The sequence below is a fragment of the Rhopalosiphum maidis genome, chromosome 1 (genome assembly GCF_003676215.2).
Source record: "Rhopalosiphum maidis isolate BTI-1 chromosome 1, ASM367621v3, whole genome shotgun sequence".
Classification (NCBI taxonomy): domain Eukaryota; kingdom Metazoa; phylum Arthropoda; class Insecta; order Hemiptera; family Aphididae; genus Rhopalosiphum; species Rhopalosiphum maidis.
The window spans coordinates 74,714,840-74,735,789 of record NC_040877.1 but is presented as its reverse complement, the minus strand read 5'-3'; the positions used below and the strand labels follow the sequence as shown (position 1 = coordinate 74,735,789).

General features: G+C 26.6%; 5 protein-coding genes and 1 pseudogene across 8 annotated transcripts; 3 read left to right on the top strand and 3 right to left on the bottom strand.

The window, feature by feature from the left end:
• Window positions 1–1,377: 1,377 nt before the first annotated feature.
• On the bottom strand, window positions 1,378–2,531 carry LOC113560281 (60S ribosomal protein L10a). Its single transcript, XM_026966049.1, has 4 exons — window positions 2,387–2,531; window positions 2,047–2,304; window positions 1,676–1,924; window positions 1,378–1,608 (listed from the first exon to the last, which is right to left on the bottom strand). The coding sequence occupies exons 2-4, from the start codon at window positions 2,278–2,280 to the stop codon at window positions 1,438–1,440; spliced, it is 654 nt and encodes a 217-aa protein (XP_026821850.1). The 5' UTR covers window positions 2,281–2,304; window positions 2,387–2,531; the 3' UTR covers window positions 1,378–1,437.
• A 98-nt stretch (window positions 2,532–2,629) lies between these two features.
• Window positions 2,630–6,812, top strand: LOC113560280 (protein fuzzy). The gene is given in 10 exon segments (XM_026966048.1): window positions 2,630–2,977; window positions 3,332–3,453; window positions 3,599–3,740; window positions 3,811–3,924; window positions 4,004–4,207; window positions 4,470–4,586; window positions 4,588–4,637; window positions 6,038–6,153; window positions 6,250–6,370; window positions 6,680–6,812. Coding segments are annotated over 10 exon segments (1,113 nt in total). The 5' UTR covers window positions 2,630–2,902; the 3' UTR covers window positions 6,732–6,812.
• Window positions 6,813–7,424: 612 nt separating this feature from the next.
• LOC113560818 (RNA-binding protein 28) lies at window positions 7,425–12,572 on the bottom strand. Its single transcript, XM_026966909.1, has 10 exons — window positions 12,480–12,572; window positions 12,199–12,367; window positions 11,615–11,876; window positions 11,293–11,545; window positions 10,871–11,039; window positions 10,550–10,764; window positions 8,241–8,390; window positions 7,936–8,178; window positions 7,669–7,809; window positions 7,425–7,602 (listed from the first exon to the last, which is right to left on the bottom strand). The coding sequence occupies exons 1-10, from the start codon at window positions 12,570–12,572 to the stop codon at window positions 7,489–7,491; spliced, it is 1,809 nt and encodes a 602-aa protein (XP_026822710.1). The 3' UTR covers window positions 7,425–7,488.
• Window positions 12,573–13,949: 1,377 nt separating this feature from the next.
• On the top strand, window positions 13,950–14,643 carry LOC113549904 (annotated as a pseudogene).
• Window positions 14,644–15,926: 1,283 nt separating this feature from the next.
• Window positions 15,927–18,700, top strand: LOC113549383. 4 transcript variants are annotated; one of them, XM_026950662.1, is made up of 5 exons: window positions 15,927–16,006; window positions 17,115–17,279; window positions 18,047–18,137; window positions 18,230–18,348; window positions 18,424–18,700. In XM_026950662.1, the coding sequence occupies exons 2-5, from the start codon at window positions 17,129–17,131 to the stop codon at window positions 18,561–18,563; spliced, it is 501 nt and encodes a 166-aa protein (XP_026806463.1). In that variant the 5' UTR covers window positions 15,927–16,006; window positions 17,115–17,128; the 3' UTR covers window positions 18,564–18,700. The 4 variants fall into 4 exon arrangements, with proteins under 4 accessions (XP_026806463.1, XP_026806462.1, XP_026806461.1 ...); XM_026950661.1 differs by lacking the exon at window positions 15,927–16,006 and adding an exon at window positions 16,012–16,119; XM_026950660.1 differs by lacking the exon at window positions 15,927–16,006 and adding an exon at window positions 16,028–16,454.
• On the bottom strand, window positions 18,376–20,845 carry LOC113549382 (multiple coagulation factor deficiency protein 2 homolog). Its single transcript, XM_026950658.1, has 5 exons — window positions 20,442–20,845; window positions 20,255–20,380; window positions 19,916–19,995; window positions 19,674–19,825; window positions 18,376–19,124 (listed from the first exon to the last, which is right to left on the bottom strand). Exons 1-5 carry the CDS (start codon window positions 20,565–20,567, stop codon window positions 18,934–18,936), a joined length of 675 nt encoding a protein of 224 aa, XP_026806459.1. The 5' UTR covers window positions 20,568–20,845; the 3' UTR covers window positions 18,376–18,933.
• Between the last annotated feature and the right edge of the window lie 105 nt (window positions 20,846–20,950).

The window sequence follows — 20,950 nt, the reverse complement described above, 5'->3', positions numbered from 1 at the left end:
CCACACCATTTCTCCGTTTTATGAACATACATATTATGTTCACAATAATCTATTTTAATATTAATTTTTAAAATTTAGTAAATTGACTTATTATAAAATTAGATTAGTACATTATGAAGTGCATTTCAGGGACTTTTATTGATATGTTAATTTTGAAGCAAATAGTGATAATTTATGCGAATAAAACATTAATAAAAATCTCTGAGATATCCTATATTATAATACCTTTAAATTATATAATAGGTTAATTTATTCCAATTTTAAAATTAACAAAGTAAAATTGGTTATTGTTAACATACATTTTTTTACGTGGTACTTTTGAAAAATGAAATAATATATGCGAGTATGGTGTCCTTTTAATTGAGTACAATATATAATTTAAATCAAGACATCAAACATGCACAATTTATCCATCTAAGGTGGGCTCACACAAAAAATTAAAACAAAACAATCAGTGTTTTGTCTATCATTTTACTATGCATAGACTCAGCATGACAGACATATTTTTTATGGTAATTTTACAGTGCATTAAATATATATTTTACATTAATAATTTAAATATTTTTAACATTTACATCTTTATTAAATCATATACGTAAATGTCGGCATATTATATAAATAAAATATAAGATGTTATTAACAATGAAAGCATACTCTTGTGATCCATATTATAAAATTTTTACCATTAGAATAATATGTTTAAAATTTTAAATGATTATAACTTATGTGCCAACACATGCTAGAGATATTATTTTTACACCTCATAACTAATAATAAATTATCATCAAAAAATGATTTATCGAATGAAGTGATAATCTAATTGACAATTATATTTTATTAGAATTATATAATTTTAACACGTTCACGGCCGAGGCGTAAATTCAGTAGGTCTTTTGATAAACCAAAGCATAATATTAAAAATATCGTAACAATACAAGAATAAGAATAACTATCTAGCAGCCAAAATTTAAACCAGCTATATAAATCAAAAATATAAATAAACCACAACAAAATAATATTTGTTAAAATAAACTGGAGTAAATGAATCCTGCTTAAACATAATATTGACCGTATCACACATATTATGAAACACCAGTCTGTCTGAACGTACACCCGTCACATGTGGCTGTGAATGTGTTAACTAAGTAAATTACCATTGGTACTATGAATAGAATTATATTGTAAAAAATGTATCAGTTTAATTTCACTATTAAAAAGAATAGTTACCTAAGTTACTATACTGTTGATAGTTTTATACTTACATAGAAACTAAATAGCTAAGAAAATTACAATTTTATTATTGTTGTACCTGTATTTTCTAGAACTTGTATTCATGAAAAGAAAACTACAAAAGAATAGAAATAAATTGAACGATGATTATTTCAACTTTGAAATTAATGTGGTCTTTATTTAAAAAATTAAAAATTGAATCACACATTAGTACAAACGTTGTGGGGGTCCCATTGTTGACTTGATGTGCAGCGACCTAACGTTTTGCCAATGTTTCTTCAACAATGAAACTAAGAAATTGATTGAAAGATGGATGTTGTGAGCCAATTCATCAGATTTCATATCAACATGACCAACGGCAACACACAAACACAATACCTAAAAATCAAAAAACATAAATCAATGTAATTGATTAGTGTGTAAATGGTTGAGAGGGATTGCTTACCTTTTTCATTTGGAACTTAATAGTGGCTTTAACTTCATCAATTTTCATGTTCATCGACTCTTGATGGGACAAGAGACCAGGAAACTTTCCAGCTTTGTTTAAACCGGGTCCTAACAAACGTGGGATTTGTTTGATAAGAGCTTCACTGGCTAAGAACGCATCGTATCGTTTGGCCAATTTCTTCACTAATTTCTTGTTCTTGTTAAGCTTCTTTAAGGCTTCAACATCCATGAAAGGCACCTTGTTTACCTAAAATACAAATGAAAAACACATTTAGCTAAATTTCAACTAGACACGCGTCGGTGGTTAAAACGTCGTGCGACAATTAAGCACTTAACCAGTTAATAGAAGTGAAATTAAAAAGAGTTTACCTCGGCTTCGTCACAATGCTGTTGATCACCAAGAATGCACACCTTCATCTTGGGCCTGGGGATGTGCTTCAATTTGATGGTGCCGGAGAAACGCTTGTCCTTTTGTGGATCGTAGTTCTTGAGACCAATTTGCAATTCGACAGTTTGCAAAAAGTTTTTCTTATGTGTCTTGGCCTGGCTCAACACCTCGTTGACGGCCTCGTACAGCGTATCCTTAGATACTTTCGACGACATAATGTATTTGTGTATAGACGTTCACTAAGACAAAATTTAATAACAATTATTAAAAACGTGGACACCCGAAAACCACACTCGACAAAAATATGTCAGATATACTTACCCAAAAGACACGAGTGAGAAAATGAACGCGATACACTTCCGAAAAGAATTTTTAGGTTATGATGCATCTAACTAGTAACTTTTTAATTCTGCCATCTACTCAATCACAGCGCTATGTTGGTAACTTGGTAAGGAGCATTCCAGGACCGTGGTTGAATTCTACTGTGGTCATTATGAAAAGTGCCCTCCCAAAAGAATAAACTGATAATAATAATGATAACTATTAGCTGATAATAATTTTTAAATATACCAAATAGACATTACTACATTAGTAAAAAATAAAAATTATAAATTAATACTATATATAATTCTAAATAGTAAATAGTCAATAAGAATTAATTGAATTAAAATTGTTATGCATTCTGAATTATTCAAGTCTACAACGATCTAAGTTTTTAATCCTAAACGACTTAAAGCAAATAGGGTATTAGGACCCTAGGGGAATCATTAATAATTTCTTTAACAACAAAAAAGTACACAGAATATAAAAATAAGAAATAAAAATTTCATTCTTAAAATGTTTGACGTGGTGTGCACTACAGCTAACGGGGGAATTCCGATATTTTACCGAAAAAATAGTAAAATGGATTCGGTAAGTTATTAAGCATAACAACCATCATCGTTTGTAGTACACTGTTTATTATATTATTATATTGATAATTTGTTGAATTATACAAAAAATAATGTAAATTGATATTTGAATAATACATTTACATTATTCAAAGTACTATTTGCTTACTATGAACATAAACAAAAATAAAAATGAATTGTTTGTAACAAATATGGTTAGTATTCACTAAAGAATATAACCTAAATATTTTTCTTTCATTGAGTACTTAAAAGAATTTTTAATATTAAAAATATTAAAACAAATTTGGATAGGTAGATTTTGTTTTGAGTTATGTGTTTAAATTCACTCAGTTTACAATAGTATGTATTCTTTCAGGTACCGTTTACTACATTTTCAACATTAAATGCTGTAATAACATTTGCAGATGTACAAAATGTTCAATTTAAAGCTATTCATACAGATAAACATTCTTTTATTTGGCATGCCATTGGAGACAGGTATATAATTATATTATAAATTCAATAACACTATGAATTTATAGATATTTTGTTGAATTATCTTTACAAATTAAATACAAATTGTGTTCTGTGTTAATAATATGTTTTGTCAATATTCTTGTTAATCTTCATCAAATATTTTTAGTTTAATTTTAGCTGGCATTGGTGATTTAAATGATTCTACAATAAAAACTGGCCTAGAACTGATATCAACTTTAATAAAGATGATTATTGGAGATGAAAACATATACAATAAGAATGCAGATAGAATAAAACGGGAAATAAAAGTATCCACCAATCCATCAACTTAAATAAATTTAATCTAATTTTTAATTACAGTGTTTAATTATTGTTTAGCCATGTTTACCTATTATTGATTATATATTGAGAAGCTTAACATCTGTAACGATAGAAAAACATTTAATAAACATAATTGAAACACAATCAATGAAGGATAATAAAGCAATAAATGTAACTACTAACTTTATATAAATAAGGCATACTGCAAATTCTTAAAATAAATTAAAACTGTTTAATTTTTTATTTACAGAATTGTTTGTACAATTGGTCAGAAACAATCTGTAGTGATCTTTGTTGGGTTATTGTGGATAAGAAATTAAGTGCTGCAACAAAGGATTGGTGGGATTTACATGTTAGCGATAGAAAATTATTAATAACAATTATTTTAGCCAATTGTTATGACCAAATTACTTCAGCTGATATTCCAATTTTCCTGCCTCATTCGAGTACTAAGGTACATCAATTTACTTGTTATATGAAAACTTTATTATGCAAAGTCTTTTCTTTAAAGGAGATTTAAAAATAAGTGAGTATTTATATTATATGTAAAAGGTAAAATACAATTTTATTTTTTAATATTCTTTATGTATAATAACTATAACAGTTTTATATAATACCAATATATCTGAAAAATAATTTTGCATACAATAAGTTTTTCATATTCAGCAATACAAATAATTATATATTTTATAATTTAATAAATTTCATGTTTCTAGGTTCTTTTAAGGTTAGTATGTTGCATGGTTGTACAAGATGTTTGGACAGCAGCTATTTGTGGACCTACACCAAATTTAGATGATATTGAAATTAATGCTGCCAAAAGTTTTAGAACAGGTTATCAATTATTTTCGTCCTAATAATCCTAAATTTGAATTAACATCTGGGTAAATAAATAATTATAGTTATAAAATATATACGTTACAGTTAACGTATTGAATTCTATTATTTTATAAAATAATTAGATAGTTTATGAATTACATACAAATATCAGATAATATATAAAATAATTTACGCAAAAAAACTATTTATATCACTCCAACTAGTTATTCAATACAATTTTAGTTTGACTTTCATTAAAATGTAGGTTACATTTAGATTTAAAATACATTATAATATTTAATTTATTTAAACTGAATTAATTATAATTATATTTTTTATTTTTATGTGTGTGCAAGATTATTGAAGAATTTAAAATTGCCCAGTACCTCTTTTTTTTCTGCAAACATACCTCTTTATATCACATTTTTTAGTAAAAAACCTCTGACTAGGTCCTAGTGATTGAGCTATTGCTACAGATCTTAATGTAATACTTTATGGAATGTCTAATGCTAACAAATTTTCTGAAAATACTGTAAATTGGGATTGAAAGTGTAGTTGTTTTAATACTCCTGTAGAAGTTATGTATCCTACAGTTTAGTTGGTAGGCAGTTATTGACAACCATAATTTCAGATTTTAATACATCAATCCATATACTTAAAATGTTCTATGAAAATAAGTTATTAATTGTTAATATCAAAATTTATTTGTGAATTTATTTTCATCTTATTACGGTTTATAAACTTTAGACTTTCATCATAGTTTAAACTCATAAAATCAACAAAAGATACATTTTTAAAACATGTTGAATGTTTTACAAACTAGTATATTATGTAATTATTATAAAATAGTGAATACAAGTCGCAATTACTTGACAGTCAATTAATTTTAATATCTTATAATTTGGCCAATAAAACGTTTACTTAAAAATTATTAGGATTTGCTTTACCATAGTGTAAATTTAATAGTTAGAACAGTGTTTCTCAACCTTTGTATTATGGCGGCATGCTATTAGAAATGTTCATACTTTGTGACACACAATAAAAAAAATAAGAATAATACCTATTTATTTTTGTAAATATAGTGTTAACAAGATTCGTGCATTTAATATTAATACTTCCCGCGACATGTTTGATCTTATTCCGGCGACATACCGGTTGAGAAACACTGAGTTAGAGGTAATCCGTTTTCAAAAAATAGATCGTAAGTTATCTATTTCTTCATAGCCCATAAATTGTATATTTGTACAATTTAATATATTAACAGTGTGAGTAATTAAAATACATGAAATAACTAGTTAAATTATAAATTATATACAATATCCTACACATTTTAGTTATTTCATAAATTAACTAGTTCAACACTTTAACTGTGATATATACATATATTTTAATTTATATACTAAACAGTTTCTTAAGACCATTTTAAAAACATATGTGAAGTTTATGTATATTTATTATATTTTAGGTACATCATAGTGAACACAAACTTGTTCAAATTTATGCAAAATTATTACTCAAGTACAGATGTACAACAAGGAATTGTACAGTTTTATAATAAAATTGTATCACGTCTTATGAATGGTAAAGTTTTAGATTTTTTAAATGTGTTCTATTATTCTTTTTTATTTTTTTTAAATAATTCTTATTTTTTTTTTTTTATGTATTCATCATGTTTAGATAATGTAATGGGAAGCGAAGTCTCGTGTACGGGGAAAAATCATAACTATTATGCTATAAGTTCGAATGGTATTACATTATGTTTAGCATATCCAAGTAAACATAATATGGTTACAATCAGGTAAATATATTTTAAATTATTAGTAATTACTGATTAATGATTATACTGTTTTTAAGTTATTTAAATATATTTATATATCTATTTTTAACTTTAGATAGTTAAATTTTCTGAACGATAATTAACTATTACTAATTAGTGGTTAATATTTTATCATTACTTATTTTTATAATTTATATTCTATTTGGACTATTTGGTCATGACGTCATCTCATCATAGTTAACTAATGCATAGTTTTTATGTCTGGTTTTCTGTTACTTATTTTTCTTTGTTGTTAAAATATATTTATATCATTTTTTGTTTCTATAATAGATACTATGCGAAGCAAACTTTTCAGCAACATTTATCTGATATCAACGGTTAAATAAGCATAATTATATGTATAATATGATTCATATTATATATAATTCAATTTTAATAAATTTAATTTTTAAACATGATCCGTCCAAACTGTTATGTAATTTTAAATTAATTTTTTATTTTATTTTTTGCAGTTGTAATGTTTAAATTTTCATACTTTATAACTTAAAATTAAGATAATATTATTTTATTGTAATTAATTATGCATTTTATTTTAAACAAAATATATATGTATTTACTTTATATTTAATATTTTCTAATTATAGATAATAGTCAAACTACAAGGATCCTAATAAGTTTTTTTGTACATTTGGCAACTATTTTTTTAATTTTTTTTTTTAACTACTAATGACTCTCCAATAATCATATTAAAATAAGAATATCCAATCTTAGATTGTAAAATGTGTTGAGGATATGTCATAACCACAGTGATCTCTCCATCTTATAAATGAACAACAAATTTGCATTCATCAATTTCAATTTTGTGTAATTAGCTTTAAAATTAGAGTGAATGAAACTATTATAAAACTTAAAGGTAAAAGCATTATCTATGTTTACAATATTTTTATTAAATGAATTATGAGTATTCAATTATTAATATTTTATATAATCACTCAAACATTTCTTAAAACAGATATTCCTTTATCAGACATTAAATATTGATAGTTATTGCAATAATAAATAAATTAGACAAAGCTCCATTTAAAGAGAAATATATTAATATACAAATATCCAACAGAAAATACACTAAATTCTCATAGTTATGCTTCATACCATTTTTTCATTGTTTCTGGAGCTGAAATTTTATTCTTATATTTGTTAACTAATTTTGAAAACGATGCATCATTTTTTGTATTCTTCTTTTTACTTTTTACCTAAAATACAAAAAATAATAATTACATAAACCATTTTTATTGAATTAAATAATTGATAAAGCATACTTTTGGTTCTCTTTTCTTCTCGTTTCTGATAGCTAAGTCACGTTTCTTTTTCATTGTTAATTTCTTCTTGGTTTTGACATTCTTCTGATGAGCTTCTGATTGAATCTTAAGTTTAAACTTTGATCGAATTGCCATGTGCCCCTGATTAATATTTAACACATAAGTAATATATTAAAATTAATAATTATTAAACTAAATGTTTTAATTAATACATTTAAATACATTATATTATTGAGTTTACTACAAATAATGCTTTTTTTATATTACCTCTTTAGCTGTTATACCAGTATATTCAGGGAGATCTGCTGTTTTTTTTTTTGATAATGCGGTAGATCTATTGTTTTTGTTATTGTTTTCTGTATTAAATTTCTTATTTTTATTATCAACAGTTGATGAAGTATTTGGTTGTTGTTTATTAAATAATGGATTGCTGGTTTTACTCTTGTCTATTCTACGTTGTCTAGCTTGTAAAACAAGCCTATTTTCAATAGAAAATGCTACTATTGGTCTCTATAGTTAAAATAATGAATTAGATTTTTACAGAAGTATAAAATAATATACGAAAATTTTACTTTATTTGAATTAAAAATGTTTGGATTGTTATTGATGGATCTGAGTGCTTTTAAAGCATCTTCATGTTGTTTAAATGTAACAAAAGCATATTCTTTTGAAATTGGTACTCCTTTGGGATCAACTTTTTTTAAATTTCTCATAACAACTACCTGAAATCAAATAATAAAACAATATTATACGCAACAATATTTATACATTTTATAAAACTACATTTTAAAAATTTGTTTTGAAATATTAATTATTAGTAAGTATTCAATAACTAAACCAATGTTTCTTAATCTTTGAATTATGGCAACACACTATTAAAAATTTTCATACTTTGTGACACACAATAAAAAAAAACTAAGAATACCTATTAATTTTTGTAAATATAGTGTCAACAAAGTTTGTACATTTAATATTAGTACTTTCTGCGACACGTTTGGAGTTACCTGGCGACATACCGGTTAAGAAACGCTGAACTAGACAATATTAATTAAAGAAAACAATAAAAAACCTTTTTTGATATAAAATAAACATTAAAACCAAGGGGGGCAGACACAGAATTAGCGCCATCCTAGATTTTTATGGTCAAATTTTTTTTTATTTTAGCACAATTAAAATTGTTGCCAATAACCAAACTAGGATTAAGATTTTTAAAAGCCAGTATGAAATTTAACATTAAATTTATTATTTAAATATTTGATTTAAAAAAATATTCTAGCTTTTATTGAAGCAAATTTTTGTATTATATTGTATAGGTTTCTCATTAGAGAAATAATAATATTAAATCGAGATTATCAAGTGTTTTATTTTCAAAATCTAAATTTTATTTTAATAATATTTTTATTCATACTATGCTCCAGTCACTGAGAGAGCATTTCTGGCGGTGATTAAAATTTGTTTGTTCTTGTGCATACCCACCACTTAAACCTGCCAAAACGCTAGCTTCTGCTAACACATGATTACATAATAGAATGGGAGAAATTTGAGTATGAAACCGCAGAGCTCGTTTATTTGAATGCCTCAAAGAGTAGCGCTCTCTCAATGGCCGAAGTATATTGATTCAATTTGTTAAGTATTATCTTATAATCTTTTACACAAAATATGTAATGAATAATAATCACAATATTATAAATGTATGATGTAAAATTAGAGGATCCTAAAAATCTAAAGAAAACCAGGGGACCCTGAATCACCTTTTAATCCAGGAATACTAAATGTCTATAATTGTGAATCTTTATTATTTTTAAGGTATTTATAATTAATGCAACAAAGAATATTACAAAAATAATACTTAAACAGCTTATTGATATCAAGATTGAGGTAGATATAATTTAATAAATTAATTATTTATTGTTTATTTTTTTAAGTTGTACCCAATTACTTATTTAATTTGTAAGGTGGTGTCCAAATTTATAATAAAATAGGTCTTGTAGTCTCTTTATTAAATAATAACTTTTTAATTGTGTATAAAAAGACATTAACTAATGGGAAATGTATTCAAATTATATGAATTCTATAATTATTGTATTATTATTATCTTTATTATTTATTACTATCAAAATATCAACAAATGTTTCTATTCATATTGATAAACAATAATTTGCTTAACAAATACCTAAAGTATTATATTTATAATTTATTAAATAAGTAAATACATAGATTTAAGAAAAATATATTATAAATATAGTATTATGTAATTGGTAAAAACATAAAGTTAACAATCTATCTATTTTATTATTGACAATCAAATAAGTGTTTCTTTTTTTAACAAAATATTCAAGCTTGCAAATTAGTTAAATTATTTATTTTATTTATGCAAATGATATCTAACTGAACTAACTACTAAGTATAAGTAAATGTTTTTAATATATATTATAAGACACTAATTTTGCAAATGGCTAAGTATCAAGGGTGTCCAATTTGCAGCTATTGTCATAGTCAAATGTGGCTCACATTTTATTTCAAAATCACAGTTTATTTATTATTATGAATTTTTATTTTATTTTTTATTTTTTGTATTTACATTTAGGCATAAAAATATGTCATTGAATTTATCCATGTGGTTCACAAATTTATTCATGTTGGCTATCCCTGATATATATTATACCTATTATTTTAAACAATTGAACAATAAAAATATTGTCCAACCTCAAGAAAAACTGAAATTACAATCCTGATCTAAGCTTTAAATTAAAATTGGTGAGAAAGTAATTTATTAAAAATGTCAAACTCGCAAAACAATTTCAAAATTGATCTTTTGTAAGGCTATAGTTTTTAAAAATAATGCTATTTAAATTAATAAGTGCATAGTTATCTAACTCACTTTCAATACTGCATTAGGACGAGTATATTTTGTAAATAAATCTTTTAAGTTTTTGTTATCCATGTTTGCTGGCAAGTTGTGGATAATAAGTCGATTACGAGCCACAAACATATTTAAATTTTTAAGAACTTGAGATTTCCATTGCTCTAACTCAAGTCTTTTGTTCATATCATGAACAGATACACCATTTGCAGCTGCTGTTCCGGCAATTATAACTAGAACAAGATTTCAAGTATTGAATATCATGTCTTGTGCAATAGAACAATATACATGTTTACATCAACTACTTAAACTAAGATTAATAAAAATATATCTCCATACCTCCTTCTTTGATTAAATACAAATTTCTATTATCCTTATGAATAACTTTATCGTCTTTATTTTTATCTAGAACTTCTTTATCGATTGCCATTTGCGGTTCCATTGTAGATCCATTAAGAGTTAGGTCTTCGGGAGAACTAGACATACAAGCTTCCACACTGCTAGAATCCTAATTTACATGTTTAGAAAAATATTACTACTATATATTAAAATTTAAGTGTTTAATGCTAATGCTCCATTCAAATAATGTTTTACAAAAGAAAAATACTTGCAAAATTTATATTTGTTCACATCTATATATTGTACTCAGGCACGTATATAGTGGGAGGGTTTTGGAGGTTCACCCCTCCCAAAAAAAAATTTTGTTTTGGATGCGTGCCTGATTGTACTTATAATTTATTATAACTAATGCTTATATTTACTCTGAATTTCACAAATGCTGTTCCTTTAGAATGTTCTGTTAAACGATCTACACAAACAAGTGCATAGTAAATTGGTCCAAAACGTTCTTTTACAAATCGCTTCAATTCATCATTGTTAACACTAAATGAAACATTTTTAAAAAAAACTGTTAAACCTTCTTTAACGTCGTGAGATTTAAAACGTTTTTTATTTGCTGTAGAAATTACAGATTCATTCTCATCATTGTCTTCTCTTTTTCTTTTAACATCATTTCTAAAATTACATATATCAAAATAATTATTCGCGAGTTGATTTATAGTTTAATATAAATTTATAACTCACTCGTTATCTGTAGTCTCAAAATCTACAAAATTGTTGTCACATTCCTCTTTTATTGTGTCAAGAGTAAGATAATCTTCAACAGTTTTAGATTTTTCTATATTGTTCTGATCATCAGATAAAACTTCTTTAATTTCTTCTTGATCTTCAACAATAGCTTCAACATTTTCTTCTTTGATTGAGATATTTTCTTCTTTTTCTTTAGTGGTATGAATAGTTTCGTACTTATTTTTTGGTATGGCCCAATCAACAACAATAGATCGACCTTAGAATTTTTAAAAAATGTAAATAATTAATAGTAATAGATATTTATTATTTAAATAACAATGTTCTTATATTAATAATTAATAAAAAAAAAAACATAAAAAATGTGTCATAATATTGGTGAAAGAACCAAATATTTTTATAAGAAATTAGAAATGACATATAAATAACAGAATTAAACTAAGAGAAAACTTTTATAGGTAACCTTTGAAAATATCAGAAGAAATGTTGGTTTTTTTATTTTCTGGTTATAATTTATATACCTTTTAAAGTTTTAAATATATATTATACATTTAACAAATAATTAACTATATTATACTTACCACCAAAATCTTTACCACTGGTATGGGCAATTGCTTTAGCAGCATTTTGTTTAACAATAAATTGTACAAAACCACAACCAATAAGTTTTCCATCAGGTTTTCGTAGAAGTTTAATATCATTTATTTCACCAAATTTAGAAAAATGTTCTTTTAATTGTTCTTCATTTGTCTATAAACATTTATACAATGCTTTTAAATTATTATGACTCAATATTTTAAAAGATATATACAATTTTATAATTTACAAGACAATGAAAAATAATTTAATAGATCTCACTCACAGTAAACGGAAGATTTCGAATAATGAGTCTTCCACGGCGGTTATTAGCATTTTTCGGAGCTTTGTTTTTGGCAAAAAAGATTTTATCTTTCATGTTTGCGTCTTTCGATCGACGAAATATCTATTAATTTGCTGATCACTTTTCGCATTCAAGTTGTTGTAGAGTGCACGTTGAAGTTAATACTTATAATTTGTATAGATAGATAGTTGTCACTCGTCTCTCGTCAGTGGCACGACGCACATGTCTTGCCGCCACTGTTATCTATATCTACTATCTAGTATCAACCATACACTTGATAATGAATTGTTATTATTTTTCTGACTTTTTCATTTTTTTGTGATAATGCTTATTTTTTTGTAATAACCACAGGTTAATCTATTCTGTCACTTCAGAACAGTTTCAGATCATTGACCCCCATCGCAGAATAAATAAAATTATTACATTATATTAATAAGAAGAATTCTTCTCTACATTGTGTCATAAGGAATAAGAGTATAATAAAAATAATAAATTAATAGCAGCTCTATGCCATAGACCTATACAAATCTTTATTCTAAAACAAAGTATCCATATAGGCCTATGGTCTATGCTGCATTGCTGCAACAATCGTAATTCTTAACCTCTTTGGTATGGTTTGGTAAGGTTAACGATTGGCGTATGACCACTACGACCATGATAGATTACTGAGGTTAGGCTGATATTACACGAATACATATTCTTTACATCGGTTACATCTTGACATACTCCATCCATCCAACGTTTCATGGTTATAATACCTGTTGGTTTGTATTCAATTGATGCCCCAACTTCAATTGCTTCCTCTTTTCTAATAGTGTTTCCACAACACTCCAAACCACTGAATTCTCTGGCCCTTCACGTAGCTCGTAGCTTGTTAGTTGTTATACAAAGTACTTTGGTGATTTCCCTTATTTCTATGTTTCTTCTTATACGTCATATATTTATTTCGGTAACTAAAACTGGTCCACATATTGTTCTTAGTACTCTATTCTAGAAGGCTCATTAGTCACTAACTACGCTGACCTTACACAAAGGATATAATTAGAAATAACTGAGATTATAATGAAGCAGCTAAACGAATTTAAATAATATTATACATAATACATTATAATCAAACTATAATCGTGTTCACAAATATCAGATCGACTTGTAATAATTGTATTTAATTGTACTTTGAAACCTAAGTAAAATTATTTGAACACAAGAGAACCGGAGAATGGAGATATACATAATCATAGAATGTTGCAGAGAACCATAGGCGTAGTTATGGGGGGGGGGCTTAGCTTAGTTTGTATAATAGCCCCTCCAAAAAACTTTGGGCCATCTAAATTTTAAAAATATTCAAATCAATAATTTTTACGATATTTAAATATTGATAAAAATAACTGTTTATCGTTTATGTTTTATGCCAGTTTATCCATTACATTTCTTATAAGTTATAATATTATACAATAGTGCGTTATTTTCATCTGTCGATATTATGTCGTTAAGGTTAAATTGTACTTATTTTATTGAAATAACCAGATTTTCATCAGAAAGCTTGCAGTTGGCAGTGGCTATTGATTATTTTTGTGATTTTGACTATGAAAAGAGCTTATTTTTTATTCAACAATATAATAAAGTGAGTAAAAAAATAAATTTACATACCTTTTTTTTTATTTTAAATGCTTTAAATTTGACGATTTTAATTACTTATAACTTATGTATTCATAGCATAAAAATATTAATTGTTTATAATTTTTAAGAATAATGTGTTATAATTATTATTTTAGGATTTACTGAAGATTGATTTACCATCGCTCAAAGCGGAAATGATGGTAGCTAAAAACTGCCTGGAAAAAGACGAAGTTCAGAAACTAAAAATCAAATAAGTTCATATCAAAAATGCATTAAAGTTGAAACATTTCCCAATCCTTACAAACTACTAAACTTGGCTTTAAGTATAAGTATACCAATTTCTTCAGCGTCTTGTGAACGGTATTTTTCAACCATGCAAAGAATTAATACTTCTATACACTCCACCATGCGTCATGATCGTTTTTCGTCTTTAGCTATTATTAATATTGAAATAGATGTAACAAATTATATCAATTCTGATGATATATTAGAGATTTACTCAAAAGAAAATAGACAATTAATTTTATAAGTAAAAAAAATTTTTTTTTAAAACATTAAATATTTTAATAAAAACTTTAGATTGTCACACGTTATTTGTATTTTATTATGTATATTTGCAGATGTACGTTGGTTGGAGGGTCGTAGGGGGAGAAGCTCCCCACGAATCGCTATATCTGTTAAAAATGCCAAGTCGAAAATCCATGATTTATCTGATAGATCAGAGGCGATTTCATTTTTTTTATTCGTATATATTTCTATTTCCTATCGCAGATAAAAAAATCATTTTAGTGCTACACCTTTACTCAACCACCTGACTTCTGTAAAATATATAGCACATATTCCAATTCAATTCCATCTAAAAATTGTTGAAATTGACGATGAGTGATGACTCAAACCATTCTTTCAAATAAAATTTAGGAATAATTGCACTATTGCAGTTTAGCTACCACAGTACCACGCGAGTCCAAAATGTTTCCCATTTTTTTTATTAAAACATATTATGTATTTCAACGAATTAAGAATTATAGCGCAAAAACGAATTTGTACCAATCTATATTTAGAAAATTATATCCTTCCAAAGTTTGCGATTTTACGTATGTGTTTTTATTTTAGTAACGCACACCGTGTCTATAACGAATTTTTTATTTTTTTTTAATAAATCGAAAATAAATTCAAAATATATATTCTACTTACATGGCTACATGTAAGTATAAACACTAGATAACGTAATCTGTGAATAATGAGTAATAACATTAAGCTTATAAATTATAATTATATTAAATGAGGATAATAGGTTATTATATCAAACTGAAAATATCGGGTAGACAAATATATTAACTAAATCGTGATTCTCTGCAACATTCTATGATTATGTATATCTCCATTCTCCGGTACTCTTGTGTTCAAATAATTTTACTAAGGTTTCAAAGTAAAAAGCTGCTAACAGTTAAATGTCAAGTATAGTGGCTTCCTCGCCTACCGGCTCTAGACGTCAGACTTGGTCCCAAAGTCCCCTAGGGCTAAAATTCGGATAGCCAATAACCTAACAGCATAAACATAAAGTATACACGATTGGATTAGATTTTATTTATAAAGAAATATATATTATATACTAGAACATTTATATGCTAATCATGCTAATATGCTTATTGCTTATCTATATAAATATAGATACGTTTATAATTATTTATGTCTTATAAATCTGTGATCTTAAATCGTGATCTATACTCAATACCACAATAGTCACTATACAGAAACATTAAAACATTTGTGAGTAATGCGCAGAATCTGCAGATATGTATATAATGTTTACACATGTCTGTGGAGTATTATTGTTAACCGGTAACCGTGATAAGTGATAAGGCGAAATCATATTCGAAAACTTTAACCAGGTAAACGCATAATCTAAGACAACAAACTAACAAGTTCACAATAGTATAGTAACTTTACCATCGTTTATACTCGTTTAAAGTATTTTCGGCTTCCAAGTATTTGATTTTCTGATGTACTACACATTATTCTGTTCTACTACTACACATTTGACTAATTATTTGTAGCTTTTTTATTTTTGTTTTATAATACATTATAATCATAATTATTGTCATTCGCCATTCGGTTCACCGTCGGCGTGACTGGCTGGCGGCTGCGTGTCTCTGCTTGGTGCTGTTGCTGCCCTCAATTCTCTGGTTCCGAATTGTTACGGCATCCGGATTCCGAGCACCGTCGTTTGTCGGCGATATAGCATAATAATAATATTATCATGTCGTGTGCTTACGTTTCGGCACGACGATCGGATCGATGAAGCCGAACGCGGCTGACGAGCAGCTCACCGCTCTATTTGTTAGTTTTTGTCGGGCAACGGGCGAAATACTATTACCCGAAAACAGTGATGACGACTGTCCCGAATATCTAAATTAAAATTATAAAATATTGACATATCTAATAAAATAATCCATCGTTGCGTGTAGACTTACGGGTCTGTTTGGGTTCGTACTAGGTATAGTACGATGTTAAACAATATTAATCTCGTAGTAGTTTGACGACGTTACAAACAAAAAAATTAGACAATATGTTATTTAAACGTAGGTCGCTCGGAGTCGGATTAACCATTACGTACAAAGCCTACTACCTAAGATATAATTTCCCTGGCATAAAATGAAACAATTACAGTACATACAATAAACAACTATTTAAATATTTGTTTAATTTTTACGCATTTTATTAGATTTGACTGTTGAACTATTCATTATACTTTAACAACGAAAATAACTCGACAGTTATTTCTTATTTTTCTCCAGAAAGTTGCTTAGGTCCTATAAATGCTTTAATCCGGCACTGAGTATACCGATTGTAGTGTTTTGTGTTTGACGAACTAGATAGAATCGAATGCACGCGTTACGAGTACACAGACCGGGTCAGCTATTATTGTTTGAAACGATTAGAATATCATTTAGTATTTATACTCGTATCACAGCGATTGTTAATGTGTGGTTGTTGTAGCTAAGCTCGGAATCATGGTGGAAGACAAAATCCTGTACACTTTCCGGGGGTGGTTGGCATTTGTGGCTTTCATGGACCTCGGCGTAACATTTCGATCATTTTTCGAAAACAAATGTATCATTGGAACACAGACTAATTTACAGGCAGACGAACATTTTATACACGGTACCAACGATAGTTTTTACGTCCAACAAATTATTTACTATATCTGTAACCAGCAATGTTATTTGTAATTCAGCTATTTTTAAAACAAACATTTTATTAAGTTTATAAAGTGCCAACTAAATAAAATAGTGTTGGTCTAGTACCTACTCTGGTAGTAACTATGAATTATGATGCTGTTTTTTATTGTAAAAAGTTAATGGTTGGTGGTACAGAACTTAAACATAAAATGTAGTATAGATATTGAAATTGAATACTAATTTAAAACGATAATCAAAGATAAAAAAAAGCTACAACTTTTAATTTTCATCAAGGTTTTTCTATTACTAAATATTATTTATTAAGTTTAACTGGAACTGATAATAAATTAAAAAAGGCAGAAATTAAAATTTTTCTTATCATTTATAAAAATTAAATGAAAACACATGTTCTACCTGATTGATTCGATAAAAAAGATCAATTTCAATTTATAAAAATATTTTAAATTCATACATTTTAAGACAAGTTTAAATATATATGGGATATGCATGGAAAAGAACTGAAAATCTGTAATTAGTCATATCAAAACTATTTGAATAATAAATTGTGATTATAAATTTTTATATTATAGTTATTAGGAATTTAAGGGTGTTATTCCAAATGATGTGATAAGTAAAAACGATCCTAGAAATTATTTACATTTTTAATTATAGTAAATTGATAACTATAAATTTAAAATCAAAATTTAGTTCTGGAATATTAATTTAATCTTTCATTTAAATTATTCACAGAGGAATTAACTTTGCCAAGAGTGCTGGGTATGTTTTCGCTTCTTAAAGCTCTATGTTTGATACATTGCTCATTATTTATTCACTATAAGCCGTAAGTAATTTAAAAATGGTTATTTTGTATTTAGTATTGATCTCATAAATATTTTTCAATAGAATTTAATATTTTATATAATTAATTTGTAGAATGGTCAGTATTGGTGCTATATCTATGGTGTTATCCATTGTTTTGTATCTCAGTGAAGCAATTCATTACCGGTCAACTACTTTAAATTTCTTTATTGTTTTTCCAAGTATTTTAAATGGTAAAGTTATACTGTTGTAATAGAGTATTTAATGGTGAATCACTTAAATATGTATATATTTTTTAATTTTCAAAGGTTTAACATTGATTGGTTTATACTTAATTGTACGCAAGATTAATAAGCCACCAGTTGAATGTGTGGAAGAAAATGTTGAAATGTTAATGAGTAAACTCAAATATCAAAAAAATAAAAAATATATTTGTAAAAAAAAATAAGTATGACTATGATATAGAATACAAGAAGAATCATTCATGATTTATGGAAACATTTGTTTTTTAAATTTTATAAATTTGTAAAAGTTTGAGCTCTCTTAGTTTCTTTTAGTTAAATTGTACTTAAATAATTATATTTATTTTTAATGTAATGCATTCAGCTTGTAAGTAGTTATGATCTAATTTAAATTTATAAGTTTTCATAAAGTTGGTAATTTTTTTAAACTGTAATTTTTGTTTGAAATAATATTTGTAAAACAATCAACTTAATATTTTACCCTCTTTGAAAACAAAAAGAATTAAACAATAATTATTTATATAATAGTCAAAATCAAATAAAAATATTTAATTTATATATATTATGTTTATTTTCTTATGCTGATTGTTTCTGAGTACTGCCTGCTTTATTTTGAGCAATAACAAATTCTGGATAATCTATAAAACCATCAAAATCTGTGTCATCCATGGTTAATATAGGGTCAATTAACTGCATCAATTCTTCATCTGTAAATATTTTTTCTTGGGGAGGTGCCCCGCCTGCTGCGGGATCATGGCCACCTTGAACTAAAATTAAAACATTTCAATATTTAATATATTAAAATTGAAAAAGTACAGAATATAATGTAAATCTTCCAACCATGTTTAAATAAAAAATATATTTTTGGAAAATCAAATATTTATAAAATTCTTATATTGTATATTAATTCTTCAACACAATGTTTTGCTTGTGAAACAACTATCAACTTTTTAATGGTAACATAGATTTTGAATTAATAACCTCTGGAGTAGAAAACATTTCTAAAAATGTTTAAGTTTAAGTAATTATTAGTTTTTTTTCAAATTACCATTTAAGTTTATCTGAATATTGTTGAAATCAATAATGCAATAAAATAAATTGAAATTGAATATTTGATTTTAACTTCATATTTATCATTTATGTGTTAATACATTCTGTTTAATAATCATAAAAAAAAACTTCATGACAAATTCAAATCAGAATTTTCATCTTTTGCAAAAAAACAATTAAATTCTTATTGCATGTGTGGTAATAGACAAAGATTTAAAATCATAGCTTTTAATAATCTTAATAAATTAATAATTAGTGATAATTACCATGCCAGTGTATAAGTGACTTGATAAGTTCACATCCATCTAATTTATTATTGTTATCTGCATCATGCATTTTAAAATAATGAAATTGTAATTCTTGTTCAGACATTTTGCTTGTGTCTAATGTTGGTAGATCCAAATGTTTTTTTATATGACTAAAATAGAGCAGAATCATAAAAAGAGTACTAAGTACATCACTAGAACAAACAGTTTTCTATAATTAAAAGATTTTAAATCATATTTACTCGCTTTCTTCTGCTAAGTTTGAATTATGTAACACTTGTTGTGTATGGGGATGATGTCCTTGGGAACCATGGCCATGACTCTGAAATATTATTAAGCATCAAAATAAATTATGGTACAAAGTTTTATCCTAGATATAAAATAGTTATACCTTTTACAGTTATATAGATCATTTATATAACTATAAATAAAGTTAAAAATGTTATTTGTCAAACTTATACCTAAAATTATATGACGCTATAGACAATAGACTTCATTTATAAAGTAACATAAACAGAGTGTATAAAAAACAATTTCATTCACTATGATTAATTTAAATATTTCATTTGTAAATTACATACCGGTTGTTGTTGTTGTGGTGGTGGTTGTTGTTGGTGGTGTTGTTGCTGCTGAGTTTGTGGTGGCGGTTGTTGGTAAGGTACTTGTTGAGGAACATTTTGTTGTGGAGGTAAATGTTGAATAGGCACCTAGAAGAAAACAATTAATTGAATAGTATAATGCACAATACAATTACTTTAATTTATTTACTTGCTGCTGCTGTTGTTGATACAATTGTGGATTTACACCAGGCGGTGCTGGTGCGTATTGTGCCGATGATTTATGACACAAGACTACAAGAATAGGAAAAGTAACTAAAAGCGTCTTGGAAATCATTTTTGATAGAAATACTCATGAACACTTCTAACAGTTCTAACCTTGATTACCATATAATACGAATAACGACGACAATTGTGAACATAAAAATTCGAGGTATTTTTTTTTCTATACCTGAAATGTGTCGTCTTATAACTTACATAATTTTATATAACCATATAGTTTCAAGCCATGTCATAACTCCTAACATTTAGAATTCAGAAAATTCCACTCATACCGCCAGACGTCATTATCAGTTGGAAGGTTCCCCCACATCACAATTCACCACGTCAGTACGTCACGTCGCTTGTTTTCGTGTAAACATATAATTAGTATTCTCTATATTTTCTCTTGGCTGCTATTCATTTTCCGGTTTTTATCACGAACGGATAAGTGATAAAGAA

Coding starts and splice junctions, on each gene's coding strand:
- LOC113549382 (XM_026950658.1), bottom strand. CDS start 20,567: ATGATTTCCAAGACGCTTTTAGTTACTTTTCCTATTCTTGTAGTCTTG. Junction 19,996..20,254: donor CACCACAACAACAACAACCG/GTATGTAATTTA, acceptor ATAATATTTCAG/AGTCATGGCCATGGTTCCCA. Junction 19,125..19,673: donor GTCACTTATACACTGGCATG/GTAATTATCACT, acceptor TTTTAATTTTAG/TTCAAGGTGGCCATGATCCC.
- LOC113549383 (XM_026950662.1), top strand. CDS start 17,129: ATGGTGGAAGACAAAATCCTGTACACTTTCCGGGGGTGGTTGGCATTT. Junction 17,280..18,046: donor AGACGAACATTTTATACACG/GTACCAACGATA, acceptor AATTATTCACAG/AGGAATTAACTTTGCCAAGA. Junction 18,349..18,423: donor TTTTCCAAGTATTTTAAATG/GTAAAGTTATAC, acceptor TAATTTTCAAAG/GTTTAACATTGATTGGTTTA.
- LOC113560281 (XM_026966049.1), bottom strand. CDS start 2,280: ATGTCGTCGAAAGTATCTAAGGATACGCTGTACGAGGCCGTCAACGAG. Junction 1,925..2,046: donor AGCATTGTGACGAAGCCGAG/GTAAACTCTTTT, acceptor TTTGTATTTTAG/GTAAACAAGGTGCCTTTCAT. Junction 1,609..1,675: donor TTAAGTTCCAAATGAAAAAG/GTAAGCAATCCC, acceptor TTTGATTTTTAG/GTATTGTGTTTGTGTGTTGC.
- LOC113560818 (XM_026966909.1), bottom strand. CDS start 12,572: ATGAAAGATAAAATCTTTTTTGCCAAAAACAAAGCTCCGAAAAATGCT. Junction 11,877..12,198: donor CAGTGGTAAAGATTTTGGTG/GTAAGTATAATA, acceptor AAAAATTCTAAG/GTCGATCTATTGTTGTTGAT. Junction 7,810..7,935: donor CTGGTATAACAGCTAAAGAG/GTAATATAAAAA, acceptor AATATTAATCAG/GGGCACATGGCAATTCGATC.